Source organism: Colossoma macropomum, unplaced genomic scaffold, assembly GCF_904425465.1.
Source record: "Colossoma macropomum unplaced genomic scaffold, Colossoma_macropomum, whole genome shotgun sequence".
Lineage (NCBI taxonomy): Eukaryota > Metazoa > Chordata > Actinopteri > Characiformes > Serrasalmidae > Colossoma > Colossoma macropomum.
Window position 1 is genome coordinate 43391070 of NW_023494787.1, and position 16977 is coordinate 43408046.

General features: G+C 37.9%; 1 protein-coding gene across 2 annotated transcripts; it reads right to left on the reverse strand.

Annotated features, from left to right (window-relative positions):
* Positions 1-4109: 4109 nt before the first annotated feature.
* Positions 4110-14698, reverse strand: soul5 (heme-binding protein soul5). Of its 2 annotated transcripts, none has more exons than XM_036567503.1 (8): positions 14667-14698; positions 9208-9267; positions 7860-7944; positions 7552-7672; positions 6938-7077; positions 6683-6846; positions 4413-4515; positions 4110-4299 (listed from the first exon to the last, which is right to left on the reverse strand). In XM_036567503.1, coding segments are annotated over exons 1-7 (651 nt in total). In that variant the 5' UTR covers positions 14669-14698; the 3' UTR covers positions 4110-4299; positions 4413-4436. The 2 variants fall into 2 exon arrangements, with proteins under 2 accessions (XP_036423396.1, XP_036423395.1); XM_036567502.1 differs by lacking the exon at positions 14667-14698 and adding an exon at positions 10832-10952.
* Positions 14699-16977: the final 2279 nt, after the last annotated feature.

Below are 16977 nucleotides of genomic sequence, written 5' to 3' on the forward strand. Positions count from 1 at the left end.
CCACTGCAGAAAAAGTTTAAGAAAATGGAACGACATTAATATTCAGAATGCCTAAAAATTTAAATTTGGTGATCAAATCTCAAGGCAGACAACTTAAGAAAAAAATTACTGTGAGCATATAAGCACACCCATGACCACCCCAATTTAAATCTGTATTAATGTGCCTAATCACTGTGCTGTGAAAGGACTGTTAGGCTGTTTGCATTGATCCCCGACAGTATCGTTAGATGAAAGAGGGACACAGGAGCCTTTGCATTACTGTGATTGTATGTGTAAGGGGTGGTGTAAGGCAGAGTAAAATCCCTTTACTCATGAGAAAATCATTTTACTGCACAACCTCAAGTGGCTTTTTGCTTTTATGAAATGGTGACAACATAAAAAATGCTTCAGTTAAAAGCCAACCACTAATAATGAATGCACTTTAGCCTGTTAGCTATCTATTAGCCCCTCAGTTTAAACAAATTGTGTTTGGTAAATGCACAGTGCCAATAGTACTAGACAGTTTGGTGGAGGAGGAATAATGTTAGTGCTACAGCACACAAATACGTTTTAGACATTTATATGCTTCCAACTTGGAGGCAACAGTTTGTGAAAGGCCCTTTCCTGTTCCACCATAACTGTACCTCAGTGCACAATGAGGTTTGATGAGTTTCGTGTGGAGAAGCTCCAGTGGTTTACACCTCAACCCCACTGAACACCATTGGAATAAACTTCTCATCCAACATGGCCTACAAATGCTCTGTTCAGTGAATGGCCACAAATTCTCACAGAGACACTCCAAGGTCTTCCTAGAAGAGTGGAGGCTGTTATAGGCGTAAAGGGGTGGTGGGAGCAACTCCATATTAATGCCCATGGTTTTGGAATGAGATGTCCAACGAGCTCATATAGGTGTGACGGTCAGGTGTCCACATACTTTTGGCCATCTGGTGTATCTCTTATTGTTTCATTTTTAATATTTGCATCTACTTTGTGCGAGTTATCATTGTACAGTTATTGTACAAAAAGTAAATATGATAAATGATTCCAAACTTTTGAGAAACTGTAACACCAGTGTTACTGGAGCTTCTTGAACACAATGTATGGTACATGACTTCTTACACTATAATCAGTATTTTCCATAGTAATAATCGCTGTTTCTGCTGATTAGTGTTAGTGATTAATTGTGAAACACTAAACTGTAGCACCACCTTTGACATTGGCAATAAAACTGGCATACCAAGGCAGCCAGTTTAGGTGATCTGGATTATAAGACGCCTGACGTCAAAAGAGATAAAGCAGTTCAAGGGTGACAGATTATTCAGAACGAGATGACTTGACGTGGTGAACAGATACCTATTCTAACAGATTTGATATGGAGTTCCTTATTTCTGATAGTGCGAACAATAGCGAAGTACATGATTCAGAATGCAATGTGAACTCTTTTGTTCTTAGTTTCTGCACTTTGTCATTTATTTTTCTTTGAGCAAACCCTATTTCATTCAATGTGTCCAAGCAAAAGTGCAGTAAAAGGTGATTCCACAACTGGGCTGCCAATTGATCTTGTAACTCTTTATTCAGCATAGCTGCAAATACACAAAAAGATCACCAAAAAGTAAGATTAAGTGTAACCAACAATCAAACTTACACAACCAAAAGCGTGATATCCAACAAAAATTTAAAGTAAAATTGAAATAAAACTGCTCCAGTTTAAACATTTCAGCAAGATCTGTACAGACATGACATTCAGAGTCCTTTGTTAAACAACAGCCTCAAAATCCTCAGCAGTGACCTTGGTTCTGTTTGGGGTGAGAATCAGGCCTGAATAATCTCTCCACTGCTGCAGAGCTGTTGCGACTCCACAACAGAACTAGATTTTTAGGTAAAGTAACATAATCATCCTTTACTGTAAAATCGTTATAACACACAGTTCTACCACAGTTTTCATAATAAACGGTCTTAAACGCTGGAGTTAACACATAACTGCTAATTCACCAACCTTTAACGCTGAAGACTGAAGCGCAGACTGCTGGACACACAGCAACTCAGATAACGAAACGGCAAAGAGAGAGATTTAAGACGAACATAGATAATTTGGAGATGGACGGGATTATTTGCATTTATAATCACTCCAGCTGGTTTCCTCATATGTTTAATCTGAAACAAGTTGCGGAGCTGAAGTCGCTTCTCATTCTCCAGCTTCTCTTTCGCATTTTCCAGTTCCACAGTAAATGATGCAGCAGTACAATCTGGTCCCTCAGGCACCACTTAAGGTGGAATGGGACAATTCGAACGAGAAGCTGGAGAATGAGACGCGACTTCAGCCTCGTAAAAGTCGAACATTAAAAGACATTTTACAAGAAACTCGTAGAGAAGTTTCCTGACTGAGGTGCGAGAAAAGCAGCTATAGCTGAGCTAAAGGTTAAAGCAGAGCAAAGTGAGTCTGCGTTTTTGTTTGTATTTTTAGCCTGTACCCACACATCAGCACATACTGACATACTTACCAAGATGGTAAAATGGACATAAAATGTTGTGGTTCCCAAGGTGGTTTCATTTTTGTTGAAATTGCTTTTCTTTTCAAAATTTGGCTGCCGGCCTCTGAGCTAAGCCTGCTAGTAAGGGGTGATCAGCGCGTGGGGGCAGCATGTGACCGTTTGCTCGAATTGTCAGGTTTGCACAATCGCCACCAGCCCGGATAGCGGCCGTGTTCAGTGGTTCAGATTTTGCACGGATTGTCTGAAGCCTGTAGTGAAAATTGTAGCGAAAATGATCACTATAGCTACACAAAAATTTGTTGGTGCTACAGCTATTAGCTACATTTCACAAAACTGTAGCGCTACAGCTATTAGCTACAAATAATTGTAGCTAACTATGAAAAGTAGCACACTATTTAGCTACTCTCCCATAACTGGTAATATATTATAATATCTCCTGGATCAACTGGATTCAGTGCAGTCCAGCTTGTAAAATCACTGTAGCTGCAAGTTTCTTATTTTTATTATAGGGTTTTTTTATAGACTACACAGGTTCTATTTTGTCTGTTCAGAAAAACTAAATATCGTGATGCATATTGTGTATCATGAACGTGTCTCAAAGTATCATGATATATTTTTTATTGCCTGCGCCTAAGTTTAGACACCTGTTAAGCAAAGTAGTTCGATCTGGAGGACAGGTCAACAAAATAAAACAGATTTGCACAAAATTAAAAGGGGTACACATGATTTTCATATCAGACCAACGTCCTTTACAGTGAACAAAAATGAACTCCATTTTTTTCCCCACTTACCTCAAGCAGAAGGATGTCTGGAGTGAGCTGATTGCTTAATCAACAGCGCCCTCTATGGGGAATACGTTATGGTGGTTAGCAGCTTGGTCTGTGTCTTATGGGTGATCCACCATTGTGGCAGGGTAGGTAGATGCAGGCTGGATCTGAATAGTTTCATGAGTGTGTGTGTGTGAGTGTGTGCTATACCATAATGTCAGAATCAACAGACTGCAGAAAGGACAATCAGTTCTCACTCAGTCTTCTCATATGTGAAGCTTAGAGGGTCAGAATAATAATAATAATTTTAAAAAACAGTAATATTTCTTGTAAGTCATGATTTTGATTGTCTGTTCATGATGTCAGTGAGCACGAGCCACTTCACTCAGTCAATCAGCTGCTCTACTCACCAACTAATCATCACTCAGTAGTAGTAATGCCAACCAATCAGCACTCAGTTTTGGGCAGAAGGACTTCTTTTTGCCCAAGACTCGTTTACTGCAGAAAAAAGGGAAAAATACTGCTGTCTTTGCTTTTTGGTGTGATACATCCTTCTACTTTCTAAAATGAAGGGAAGGTCATTGAGACGTGGTTAGAAACTATTTTAATTTTTTGTTTTTAGCTGTTTAGCTCCATTCATCCCCATTCATCCCTCTCACGGGCGCCCTCTGGTGTTTTGCAGTCATGCTTTTGACAACGGGAGAAATAGGAAGCGGCCAGGCTCCTGCTGCAGTGCCAAATAGTGACCCCTGCTGTCATTGTTCTTCCAAGACAGTATTGTATTATATACTGTGGTCACACTATATTCACTTAAATCAAATTGAACAGTTTAGAATTTAAAACGAATGAAAAATGAAACATGACACACCTGTTTTAATTATTGATTTATTTAGCAAATGTTGCATAGTCAGTTGCATAGAAAAAGTGTCATAAAGATATTAGTGGGTTATCAAATAGTAGAAAGTGTGACAAGACTTCTAGGGTCTTTCAACAAAGTTCGCAGAAGTAAGCCGACTTGCTTTACAGGTCTGTAGAGGAGCGCTCTGCAGCTTGCCATACATCTGAAATGGAAAATAAATAAATAAATCAGGATTGAGCTTCTCATGTAAAACTCTTCACTCATTTTTCAATGCTGTACAGAAACAAAAGGTTTGTGAGACGGGTCCTGCTTTACCTCAGACCAGGAAGAAGTGGAACATTACTCAGATGCGGAACACACAGGCGTTCCTTCAACCACGTACCACACCTCATTATGTCTGTTCATCAGCTTCATTGGACTGAAAACATATCCAAACACAGAACCATTGTATATAGAACCATTGTCTTTACTAAAGAACCCTTAAAGAACCATCATTTTTAAGTGTGTATGCCTATTGATGCGTTGTGATGCTTTGATCTGAAAGTAGCAATTCTACTGCATCAATTTGGGAAATTACATGACTTTTTAATGAATCATTAATCAATAATGATTATGATGACATTCAGTAAAAGTGGCCAATATAAACAGCAATGTAAACCCTCTTTAATTGTTTTTGAATGATTATTAATAATTCGTTGCCATCAGAAAAAACCTTGTCTTCAAAAACCTTATCTCCAAAATGGTAACTTTTTAGGAGATGGAAAAACATACTTAACTTAATGGGAATTAATTTTTTCCCAGCAAATTTTGCACCAATTCTATCAGCCCATTCACTGTATTATTATTCCAATAACAAAACAATATGTCTGCATAAATACATTATAAAGTCACATCTTTATTACGGGGCCCTAATGTTTTCATGTTCAAAGTATGTTTAACTACTTAACCCCTTAAAATCACAGGCATATTACATACTAAGGCTTATTTTTCAGTAACTACAGGGATTCAGCAGCACACTTAAAATTATGGTTTTTCAAGGGTTCTTTAATAGAGAGCATGGTTTTATACAGACCATGAACACTCAAAGGACTCCTTGCATGATTAAAGGGTTCTTTGCGTTGTGAAAGCGTTCTTCAGATTGATGGAGAATGTGCTGTAGACGGTTCTATATAGAAACTTTTTGGTTCTTCCATTGTTGCAAGATTGACATCGTACCAAAAGAAGAACCCTTAGAACCATATCCAACACATTCTTTATCAATCTGAAGAAAAAATATTTAATGATGTAAAGAACCCTTTAAACATGCAGAGGGTTCTTTGAGTATTCGTTGTTCTATATAGAACCATTTTCTTTACTAAAGAACCCTTGAAGAACCATTTTTTTAAGAGTGTGGCTGAGCTGTTCTTCAGTTATTGAAGCGTGTAGTAAAACTTTAGGCCCGCCGGCAGGACCTGGGCATTTAAGGGGTTAATAATGGTTAACTAATCGCTGAAAAGTTTATGCATCACAAAGATAGTAAATACCTACTAAACACTGATCATTTAAAACAGAACATAGACAATTCAATCAAAATTATTATGAAATGTAAATAAGAAAATGCTTACTACTTCAGGCTATACATGGTTTGAGTTATGAGTATCAACTAAGTAAAATAACTATAATTAAACAAACTATAATTAATGATCAAATTTCTACAATTCAAAATAATTATTAATTTGTCATATAGTCTATATTTCAAATGGTACCATTTATTAATGCTTATGTAACTACAATGTAATTATTAACATTAAGTATTAAATCATTCTGAAGTTGTTGTTTCTTAGGGCCTGTTATTATGTGAATAAGTGATTTTTAGAAGAGTGTGCGCTCATTCTGGGGCAAAGTAAGGTCGTGGGCTATTTTTAAATATAAAAATGTGTATTGTTTTATTTGTTTACTTTCCACTACTATGTAAACAGTTCCTCCAGTCACATATTACTTTTAAGGGGTGTATAACATGCAAAACAGCATTTTCCTCGCTTTTTCTGAGATATATTGTAAGCACTGCAAAAATTTAAAAACATACAATTTACTCCCTACAGTACAGTAAATAGATACAAAATAAGCAAAAATGATCCATATTGAAGTTATAACTCCTTATAACTTCAATATGAATCATTTTTGTTTATTTTCTATTATTATGTTTCATCCTGGACTGCTTTTTGAATGGGCACAATATAAGACAGCCATGCAAAACAGAGGTAATTTACATATATCAGTCTTAAAGGCACTGTAACACCTGCCTCATTTCTAAGGGATGAAGAGAGGGTGGAAAATGGGAAAATGAACTTATGCCTTTGATTGCTAATGGTGCCTCCTTGTGGAGACGTTTTAGCCTGCCAAATGTGTTTGAGTGAGTATGTGAGTGAGGAGAGTAGGAGTTATTGTCCCCTGGTCTGTCATTGTTTGTAGTTTGTAGTACATAAAACCAGACAACGTTCATTAATGAATCTCGGGGAAAAAACTAAATTCCAAGAAAAACAGAATACAGCCCCTTTACAAATGATTCTGAACGGTGGAAAAAAAACTGATTATGACCCCAGTACCTGTTATAGCCGACATTGTAATGGTACTCTTTGTTGTAAGAGGCTTTGACTTTGTCCAGCAACTGTTTCAGGCGATACGAATAAAATTTAGCTGTCGCCGATACCGTCCAGCCTCCATAAGTCTTCACATACACATTCATGTCCGGCATGTCAGTGAGATACACCTGATAAATAAAGCAGATGAAATCATTAGGAAAGTGTCATATTACTGAAGAATTTTAGAGTGAGTGCTGTGATTTTGTCCTGTAGACTCACTGTGCTGTCAGTGGGTTCGGGAGCAGAGTTCTGGTAGGCAGAGGGCAAGAGAAAGCTGAGAATGTAGACTGATTGGTCCAACATGCCCCCGTCCTCTTTCACTTTAGTGATTACTGGGGCTGTCATTTCAATCTTAACACCTACAAATATAAAAAAAAGCTTAGTAATATATGTGCAGGAAAAGATATACCGTGTAAAATGTCTCTGTTATCATTACTGTGATTACATAATGATACGTTTTTTCTGTGTATATGTAGCTCTCACATATAGAGAGCCTGTGAAAAACAACAACCAGAGAGTAGTAAGTACATAATCTGCATATAGTATCTAATTGGATGTTCAGTATGACATCACCTTATTTTCTTAATTTATTTTGACAAGTTGTTTGATTTTCCTCCTTTTACTTCTGAATTAAAACACTACAGGCACTACAGTTTTGCTGGTGCATTTCGTCCATTCCCATTTGAGCACAAAACTAAATATCGTGATAATTTATCATGTATCGTCATGTTATATCTTTGGTACATCGCCCACAATTACCACTGTCTCTCTCTCCCTCTCTCTGTCTCTATCTCTCTCGACAGCCATTCACAAAATTGAGTTTGTGAACTCACCTGCTTCATTTTCACCAGTGATATACTTGAAAAGTTTTCTGAAAGCTCTCATTACTGCAAACTCCATGAAGTGAGAGTTGACCTCAGTGGCCACCCATTTGGAAGCCTCATAGTGGCGCACCTATGAACAAGGATGGTATCACTGATACAAAGTCTTATTAAGCATCAAAAGCTTTTGATTGCTTATTGTGCCCCCCTGGTGGAGCCTGCTAAATGTGAGTGAGTGAGTGAGTGAGTGAGTGGGGGAGGACAGTAAGACTTATTGTCCTCCGGTCTGTAGTTTTCTAAACATCTGTTCTGGAACTCACCTCATATCCGTCTCCCTCGCAAATCAAATCAAACAGCAAGCACTCCTTGGTCTCCGTGCAGAAGGAGTTGGGTTCAGTAGAGTTGCTGAGGAGTAAAAGTTGAGATGTAGCATTATATTAGGATGGTAGCAGTGTGTGATCTTCTAACAGCATTGCTACACAGTGTACTTTTAAACACAATGACTGAATAAGTTTCTGTTGTGTTTTTACTCTATTTATGCTGTTTGGCCTCATAACTCTATATTCTCATTAACCTGTCTTACTAGGGCTGAATACTTTGGGGAAAATATCTAATTGCAATTTTTCTGATTAATATTGTGACCACAATATAGATTACGATTATTTAGTTTAAATTAAGGTCCAGACCTGTTATTTTGGCCAGGAAGACGACAGTATTCACTTTGTCTGGCTTGAGACTTGGACGTTTGACATTGTACGCCTAGCCACCAATTAGTTATAGTTGTGATGTCACAGCACTCGGGTGTTTAGTTGCTTTTGAAAACTAAAAATGTTGTTAGTAATGTAGGCTATAATTAAAGCTGCAGTTCTTGCAATTAGAAAATTGCCTTCTTTCAAATGGTGATTTTGATACAAAAACGACTAATCTTTAAGCCCTAGACTTAACCATAACCTTAAACCCTTGAACCCAAAGCCCAAAGCAAGCTTAAACCAAAAGGTTGCTGGGTAATTTACCACAGTATGATTGAAATAAAAATGTAGAAATGTATAACCTATATTTATAACACCTATTCATAATTTGTGCCATGCGATATACCTGAAAAACTAAAAGGGGTACATAAGCACATACTGGGGACAAGCAGGTGGGCTGTACAGTGTGTCAAAAAGGCTACATGAGCCCGCTTGATGCCTACTGTTTATGATAGCAATTGTTTCATTGCAGATCAAACATGTTGATTAAGCATTTTGGTAAGAGACAAAGACATATTGTTCTTTCTTTGTTACTTATCAGGGTACATTTTTCTCATTTGGACCACCGCAAGAATAATGCTCCCTTTAGTGCCTCTATGGGATTTGCAATGTTAGCACTAAACTAACTATGGTGTACATTTACTGTTCCACTAGGGTTACTAGCATGTGTGGCAACACTTTTAATGTTGCATTTTTACTCTGAATGCTTCAATACATCCTTCAGCATTGCCTTGTGTGGGTTCAAGCAAGTTTTGTCTTTCAACAACACGCACAAAGCTTTTTGAATGCTAACACCACCCCCTTCTGAGAATTTGGCGCCAGGTCAAACCTATTTGATGACCCCTGGACTAGACCAGACTGGTAATGAAGGCCTCTGAGGCATCTCAATAAAGGCAGAGTCAGAGAGGTTTCTGCTTACCCAACCCTGGCTTCTGCCGTCACAGTCAACAGCAACACAATCGCTCCTGCAAAGAAGATCCTGCAAGAAGTTTATTAAAGAGCATGTTAACGTTCAGACATGGTCATATGGTCTAAGACTTAGATTACAGTCATTAACCCACGTGCGTCAATCCAGAATTGCAGTACATTTTGCATCCAAATAAAAAGGATAGTATTTAAATAAAAATAAATAACATTGATTCTAAAAGTATACTTTTAAAAAGATGGTTCTTCAGGAGTGCTTTAGTGAAGGGAAAGGTTCTATGTAGAGTTCTAATAGCACTGTTTCATGCTTGAATAGTTCTTTTCATGGTGAAATGGTTCTTCAGTGATGGAGAATGTGTTGTATATGACTCCATATAGACTTTTTTTGAAAACTCTTCAATAAAGCACCGAAAAGAGTTCTTCTATTGTTAAAAGCTTGACATTGTAATAGAAGAACTCATTTTGCTACTACATGGAACCATATACAACACATTCTCCATCAAGCTGAACAACAAATTTACCATGCAAAGAACCATTAAGCATGAAATGGCTCTATAAAGAACTCATGGTTCTAAATAGAACCAGTCTCTTTACTAAAGAACGCTTTTTAAGAGTGGGGTTATGCATTCTGTTTCAAAGATGAACATAGGAGTATCAGTGATACTATATAGAACCTTTTTTGAAAATTGCTCTATAAAGCACCAAAAAGAGGTTCGTCTGTTGTTACTAGCTTCACATTGTAATAAATAAAGAACTCATTTTGGTACTACAGAGAACCATATACAACACATTCTCCATCAATCTGAAGAACCATTTTACCATGCAGATAACATGCATGAAATGGCTCTTTATAGAATTCTAAATAGAATTCTAAATAGAACCAAAGAACCCTTTTAAAATTGGGGTTATGCATTCTGTTTCAATGATCACCATCATTGATGTGATAAAAATCTTCATACTGCATAAAAGTTTGGATTAAGTACTTTCCAAATTATAGTAAAAAGTATAGTATTTATCATGTAAAATAAATAAAATTGATTCTAAAAGTATACTTTTAAAAAGATGGTTCTTCAGGAGTGCTTTAGTGAAGGGAAAGGTTCTATGTAGAGTTCTAATAGCACTGTTTCATGCTTGAATAGCTCTTTTCATGGTGAAATGGTTCTTCAGTGATGGAGAATGTGTTGTATATGACTCCATATAGATTTTTTTTGAAAACTCTTCTATAAAGCACCGAAAAGGGTTCTTCTATTGTTAAAAGCTTGACATTGTAATAGAAGAACCATATACAACACATTCTCCATCAAGCTGAAGAACCATTTTACCATGCAAAGAACCATTAAGCATGAAATGGCTCTATATAGAACTCTAAATAGAATTCTAAATAGAACTTTAGTCTCTTTACTAAAGAACCCTTTTAAAACTGGGGTTATGCGTTCTGTTTCAATGATGATAAAAATCGTTGTCTTTTCATATTGTATAAAAGTTTGGATTAAGTACTTTCCAAATTAGATTTTTTAATGTGTATCATTGGATTTACTTTTTTACTTAAATTGAAATTATTTTTCTGTCTCTCCAGTAAAATGAGAAAGTGGTTTTAAATAAAAATAAAGTCTACTTACATTTTGTCGAGGCTAGCAGTGCAGCTGGTCGGATGAAATGCGAAGAGCCTCCAGCCTCTTATTTAAGGCCGCTTTTGTTATGAAAGCTGATGAAGACCCACCCAGTGAAGCTCCCTGTTCATGTAACCGTCTTACATAAAAACACTCAACACGTTGTTTTTCCCACCCGTTTTCGGACACGCCCCGCCTCGCACGCTACGATTGGATAGTAGGTTCGGCGAGCTATGAGCTTTCAGTCAATCCTAGCGCGGGAGTCTCCTCTACTAGCCAATCCTAGCGAGGTGGGCGTGGTTTGCCGTAACGCTGGTGTGAGAAAGTCATCTGGAACTGGGTTCCAGTCGTGGCTGTTTCAAAACATCCTAAGTGAGGAGTTACACAAATGATGCATCAATTCTTACCTAACGAATCAGTTTTTTAGTCTTTTGTGAAGCAGATTATGAAATGGATCGAATAGCCTCGAAGAAATGCGGGTTTTAGGTTTGGACTTACACGTCCGCGACATGACACAGCGGTTTGTGCCTGTCATTTAAAGGGGGAGTCTACGGATTAATAAAGAGGTCAACATAATTCACCGTTTGAGATGTAAACAGAGTCACTCAGAGTGGTTTGGGGTGGTGGTGACAGGAACCAGGGGTCACCATGTCTACAACAGTGAACCTACATGTGTCTGTTAATGTTCCCTCAAAGGTATAACAGTGGTTTTAAGGTACGGTTGTCAACCCTAAATAAGTTTCACTCAGATGAAAAGTTCATATTTGTACCTTTTCATAACCAAATGTTTTAAAACAGAACAATAAAGTAAAAAGCCTGGAGATGAGACGGGGTGTGTGGAGTCAGTACAACTCAGAAAATATCATTTCAGTAGATTATGGTACAGTTATGTTCCCTGACTAAAGGTACTGAGATGGGTCCTTGAGGGTCCCACCCCAGTGACAAGAGGGGTACTGCCCCAGTGACAGTTTCATAACTTTGTTTTTTGAGAGTGTACACTGTTCTGCATATACCTCTCTGCCCGATTTGTATCTTTAAAATACATTTTATGGCAAAAGCTTTTTGTGAGACTATCATAAAACAATGTCTCAGGCATCAGGCCGTTTATTCACAATCATTTTGTCTAGTAGCTTCCCATGAGAGAGCTTTTAGAGACATTCAGCCCTTCAGTGGTTCCTGTCACCACCACTGTGAACAATTCTGACTCAGCAAGTTTCTCTAGAATGGAGCGTTTCACACCAAACCGCTCTCAATGACTTTGTTTACATCTCAACCATTTAATTATGTAGAATTTTGGAAAAGAGTTCCTCTTTAACCCTTTGGTAGTTTGTTTGGATCCACACCTTCGATATGAGTAATTTTACTATTATATAGTTGTTTTGACTCAATAAGTTTCTCCAGCCCTCCTGTTGTCTTCAGATTTACTAACATCTTTTATCCATTGGGTCAGTTTCACACCAACAATTCAATCCTTGGGAAATATCAAGTTCTGGTGGGAATTCTGTCCCACCCACCCATGTTGTGTGAGCTATCAGTGGTTCTCGCACTAATACAGGTGTGGTTATGTTAGGTTAGAGTCCTAAAGCAGGGGGAAGTTTTTTTGAAGATTATAAAAGTGCATGTTCTTTGTTTTGAGGAAGATCTTTTTTGTGTATGTGGCACAAAAAATGAGCCTGGAAAACAGTGTTAACTAATACTGGACCGAATGATCTAAACTCAGCTCACACTGGCCATTGCCAGATGAAACATAATCCCAGCTGTACTCAATATCATCATGAGCTCACGCTACAGGGCAGCAAGTGAAGCCCCCTGTTTCTTAAATGTTAAAAGTCAAACTCTAGAGGAGCAACAGCAGCACAGCCTTTACAGTTTCAGCAGGAGTCTTTCTTCTTTTTCAGCCTTTCTTCAGTGCCAAGACAGAAATAAGCACCTTTATTGCTCGGCAGGGTTCGTTTGGTAATAACTGTGCAGTAATATGCAATCAGATCCCTCAAACATTGCTGTGTAAGCTACAGTACATAAACAAACAGAAATTTCACAAATTGTTCAAAATGTCTGGATAATTTAATCTATTAGAAGCAAGCAAAGTCAATCAGAGTGGTTTGATGTGAGATGCTCCATTTAGAGAAACGTACAGAGTCAGAGTGGTTTACAGTGGTTTTGATAGGAACCAGACGTCTGAAGTGTGTTAAAATAAAACATCACAGAAAGTACATTTTCATAAAATGTTTGCTAATTTGCTGCCGGATGCCTGGGACATAGTTGTGAGGAAATATTTTGGCCTAAAACTCATTTTTTTTTCATTATTTGCGGTTTTTAATGCAATGCCTTCTGAAGGCCCAAAGATCACAGCCAGCAAATACTGGTTTTTGGCCTTGTCCCTTACATACAGAGATTTCTTTTAATATTATGTACTGCAGATGATGAAAAGCACAAGTTCTTGGCTATTTTATGTTGAGAAATGTTATTCTTGAATTGTTGCACTATTTAATCGTGCAGTCTTTCACAGAGTGGTGAACCCCTCCTCATCTTTACTTCTGAAAGACTCAGCCTCTCGGAGATGCTAACTTTATACCCAATCATGTTATTGACCTGCTGCCAATTAACCACCAGATGTTTTTTTTAAGCATTTCACAACCTTACCAGCCTTTTGTTGCCCCCATCCCAACTTTTTTGGAACGTGTTGTTAGCATTAAATTCAAAATGGGCTTACATTTTTCAAAAATCAATAAAATTCCTTAGTGTCAACATTTGATATGTTGTCTTTGTACTATTTTCAATTAATTATAGGGGTTAAATGATCTGCACATCATTGCATTTTGTTTTTATTTACATTTTTCACAACATCCCAACTTTTTTGGAAATAGGGTTGTATTAAAAATGCTTCAATACATCCTTCAGCATTGCCTTGTGTGCTAGTTGTCAAGCAAGTTTTGTCTTTCAATGACACACACAAAGCTTTTTGAATGCTAACACCACCCCCTTCTGAGAATTTGGCGCCAGGTCAAACCTATTTGCTGACACCTGGACTAGACCAGACTGGTAATGAAGGCCTCTGAGGCATCTCAATAAAGGCAGAGTCAGAGAGGTTTCTGCTTACCCAACCCTGGCTTCTGCCGTCACAGTCAACAGCAACACAATCGCTCCTGCAAAGAAGATCCTGCAAGAAGTTTATTAAAGAGCATGTTAACGTTCAGACATGGTCATATGGTCTAAGACTTAGATTACAGTCATTAACCCACGTGCGTCAATCCAGAACTGCAGTACATTTTGCATCCAAATAAAAAGGATATTATTTAAATAAAAATAAATAAAATCGATTCTAAAAGTATACTTTTAAAAAGAATAGCACTGTTTCATGCTTGAATAGCTCTTTTCATGGTGAAATGGTTCTTCAGTGATGGAGAATGTGTTGTATATGACTCCATATAGATTTTTTTTGAAAACTCTTCTATAAAGCACCGAAAAGGGTTCTTCTATTGTTAAAAGCTTGACATTGTAATAGAAGAACCATATACAACACATTCTCCATCAAGCTGAAGAACCATTTTACCATGCAAAGAACCATTAAGCATGAAATGGCTCTATATAGAACTCTAAATAGAATTCTAAATAGAACTTTAGTCTCTTTACTAAAGAACCCTTTTAAAATTGGGGTTATGCGTTCTGTTTCAATGATAATAAAAATCTTTGTCTTTTCATATTGTATAAAAGTTTGGATTAAGTACTTTCCAAATTAGATTTTTTAATGTGTATCATTGGATTTACTTTCTTTCTGAAATTATTTTTCTGTCTCTCCAGTAAAATGAGAAAGTGGTTTTAAATAAAAATAAAGTCTACTTACATTTTGTCGAGGCTAGCAGTGCAGCTGGTTGGAAGAGCCTCAAACCTCTTATTTAAGGCTGCTTTCGTTATGAAAGCTGATGAAGACCCACCTAGTGAAGCTCCCTGTTCCTAAAGCTCCTAAAACCCTTTTTATTCATTTTTTCTCTTTTGGATAGTAAATAAAACAGCTAAACTTTAACAACACATTCTATCCCTAACTTGACACAATGGAGTGTTTAGATAGAGACAACATATTTTGTGTTACTTTCAACACAGAATGTGTTAAAACAGAAAACAATATGACATAAAATGTGTTAAAATGCTTAACACAAGTGTGTTATTGAACACATCATACATTTTGTTGTAGATATCATGACCCTGGGTTCCTAACAACAGTACTGTAAAGAAATCAGAGTCAGAGCCAGACTCAGGAAGTTTCTTGAAAATAAACCATTTTACATCAAACCATCCTGAACGACTTGTTTCAATTCAAAAATCCCTTTTAAGTGAGGCACTTGAGATAAAAATGAAGACACACAAAGGCAACTTTGAGTCAGTGTATTTAGTTTGACAGTCTGTCTGGGTAGAAGTATATATACTAACACACTGAGTAACACTTTTTTTGGATAGTCCAATTTAGATGCTTTGTAGATAATTAATTCACATTCAAGTTACCTTCAACTAAATACACAATATTGCCAAAAGAATTCGCTCATCTGCTTTCACACGCATATGAACTTGAGTGACATCCCATTCTTAATCCATAGGGTGTAATATGATGTCGGCCCACCCTTTGCAGCTATAACAGCTTCAACTCTTCTGTGAAGACTTTCCACAAGGTATAGGAGTGTTTATGGGAATTTTTGCCCATTCTTCCAGAAGAGCATTTGTGAGGTCAGACTGATGTTGGACAAGAAGGCCTGGCTCGCAGTCTCTGCTCTAATTCATCCCAAACGTGTTCTATCGGGTTGAGGTCAGGACTCTGTACAGGCCAGTCAAGTTCTTCCACTCCAAACTCGCTCATTCATGTCTTTATGGACCTTGCTTTGTGCACTGGTTTGCAGTCATGTTGGAACAGGAAGGGGCCATCCCCAAACTGTTCCCACAAAGTTGGGAGCATGAAATTGTCCAAAATCTCTTGGTCTGCTGAAGCATTAAGAGTTCCTTTCACTGGAACTAAGGGGCCGAGCCCAACTCCTGAAAAACAACCCCACACCATAATCCCCCCTCCACCAAACTTTACACTTGGCACAATGCAGTCAGACAAGTACCGTTCTCCTGGCAACCGCCAAACCCAGAGTCATCCATCGGATTGCCAGGCGGAGAAGCGTGATTCGTCACTCCAGAGAACACGTCTCCACTGCTCTAGAGTCCAGTGGTGGCACTTTACACCACTGCATTTGACGCTTTGCATTGCGCTTGGTGATGTAAGGCTTGGATGCAGCTGCTCGGCCATGGAAACCCATTCCATGAAGCTCTCTATGCTGTTCTTAAGCTAATCTGAAGGCCACATGAAGTTTGGAGGTTTGTAGCGATTGACTGCAGAAAGTTGGCGACCTCTGCGCACTATGCGCCTCAGCATTCGCTGACCCCGTCATTTTACGTGGCCTACCACTTCGTGGCTGAGTTGCTGTCGTTCCCAATCGCTTCCACTTTGTTATAATACCACTGACAGTTGACTGTGGAATATTTATTAGTGAGGAAATTTCATGACTGGACTTGTTGCACACGTGCCATCCTATCACAGTACCATGCTGGAATTCACCGAGCTCCTGAGAGCGACCCATTCTTCCACAAATGTTTGTAGAAGCAGTCTGCATGCCTAGGTGCTTGGTTTTATACACCTGTGGCCATGGAAGTGATTGGAACACCTGAATTCAATAAATTGGATGGGTGAGTGAATACTTTGGGCAATATAGTGTATCTACTATATACACTATTTTCTAACTCTAAACCTGGCTCTAATCCTAACCCCAGTGGTGGACGAAGTACACAAATCATGTACTTGAGTTAAAGTAGAGATACCCAAAGGTAAAATATTACTCCAGTAAAAGTAGAAGTTCCTCCCTTTAGACCTCCACTTGAGTAGAAGTACAAAAGTATTTGCCCTCAATTGTACTTAAGTATCGAAAGTGAAATCTGTAACAAAACTCTTGCTTCATCAACTCATTTTAGGTAAAAATACTCCAGTGTCACTTTTGATACACCAATCTTTTAATAGAATGTCATTAATTAGTGACGCTGACGTCTATTAAAATTATCAGAAGCACAAAACACTGAAGTCAAACAATTTCCATTAGGTAGAACTGAGTGGCTCTGAAATCACTTTT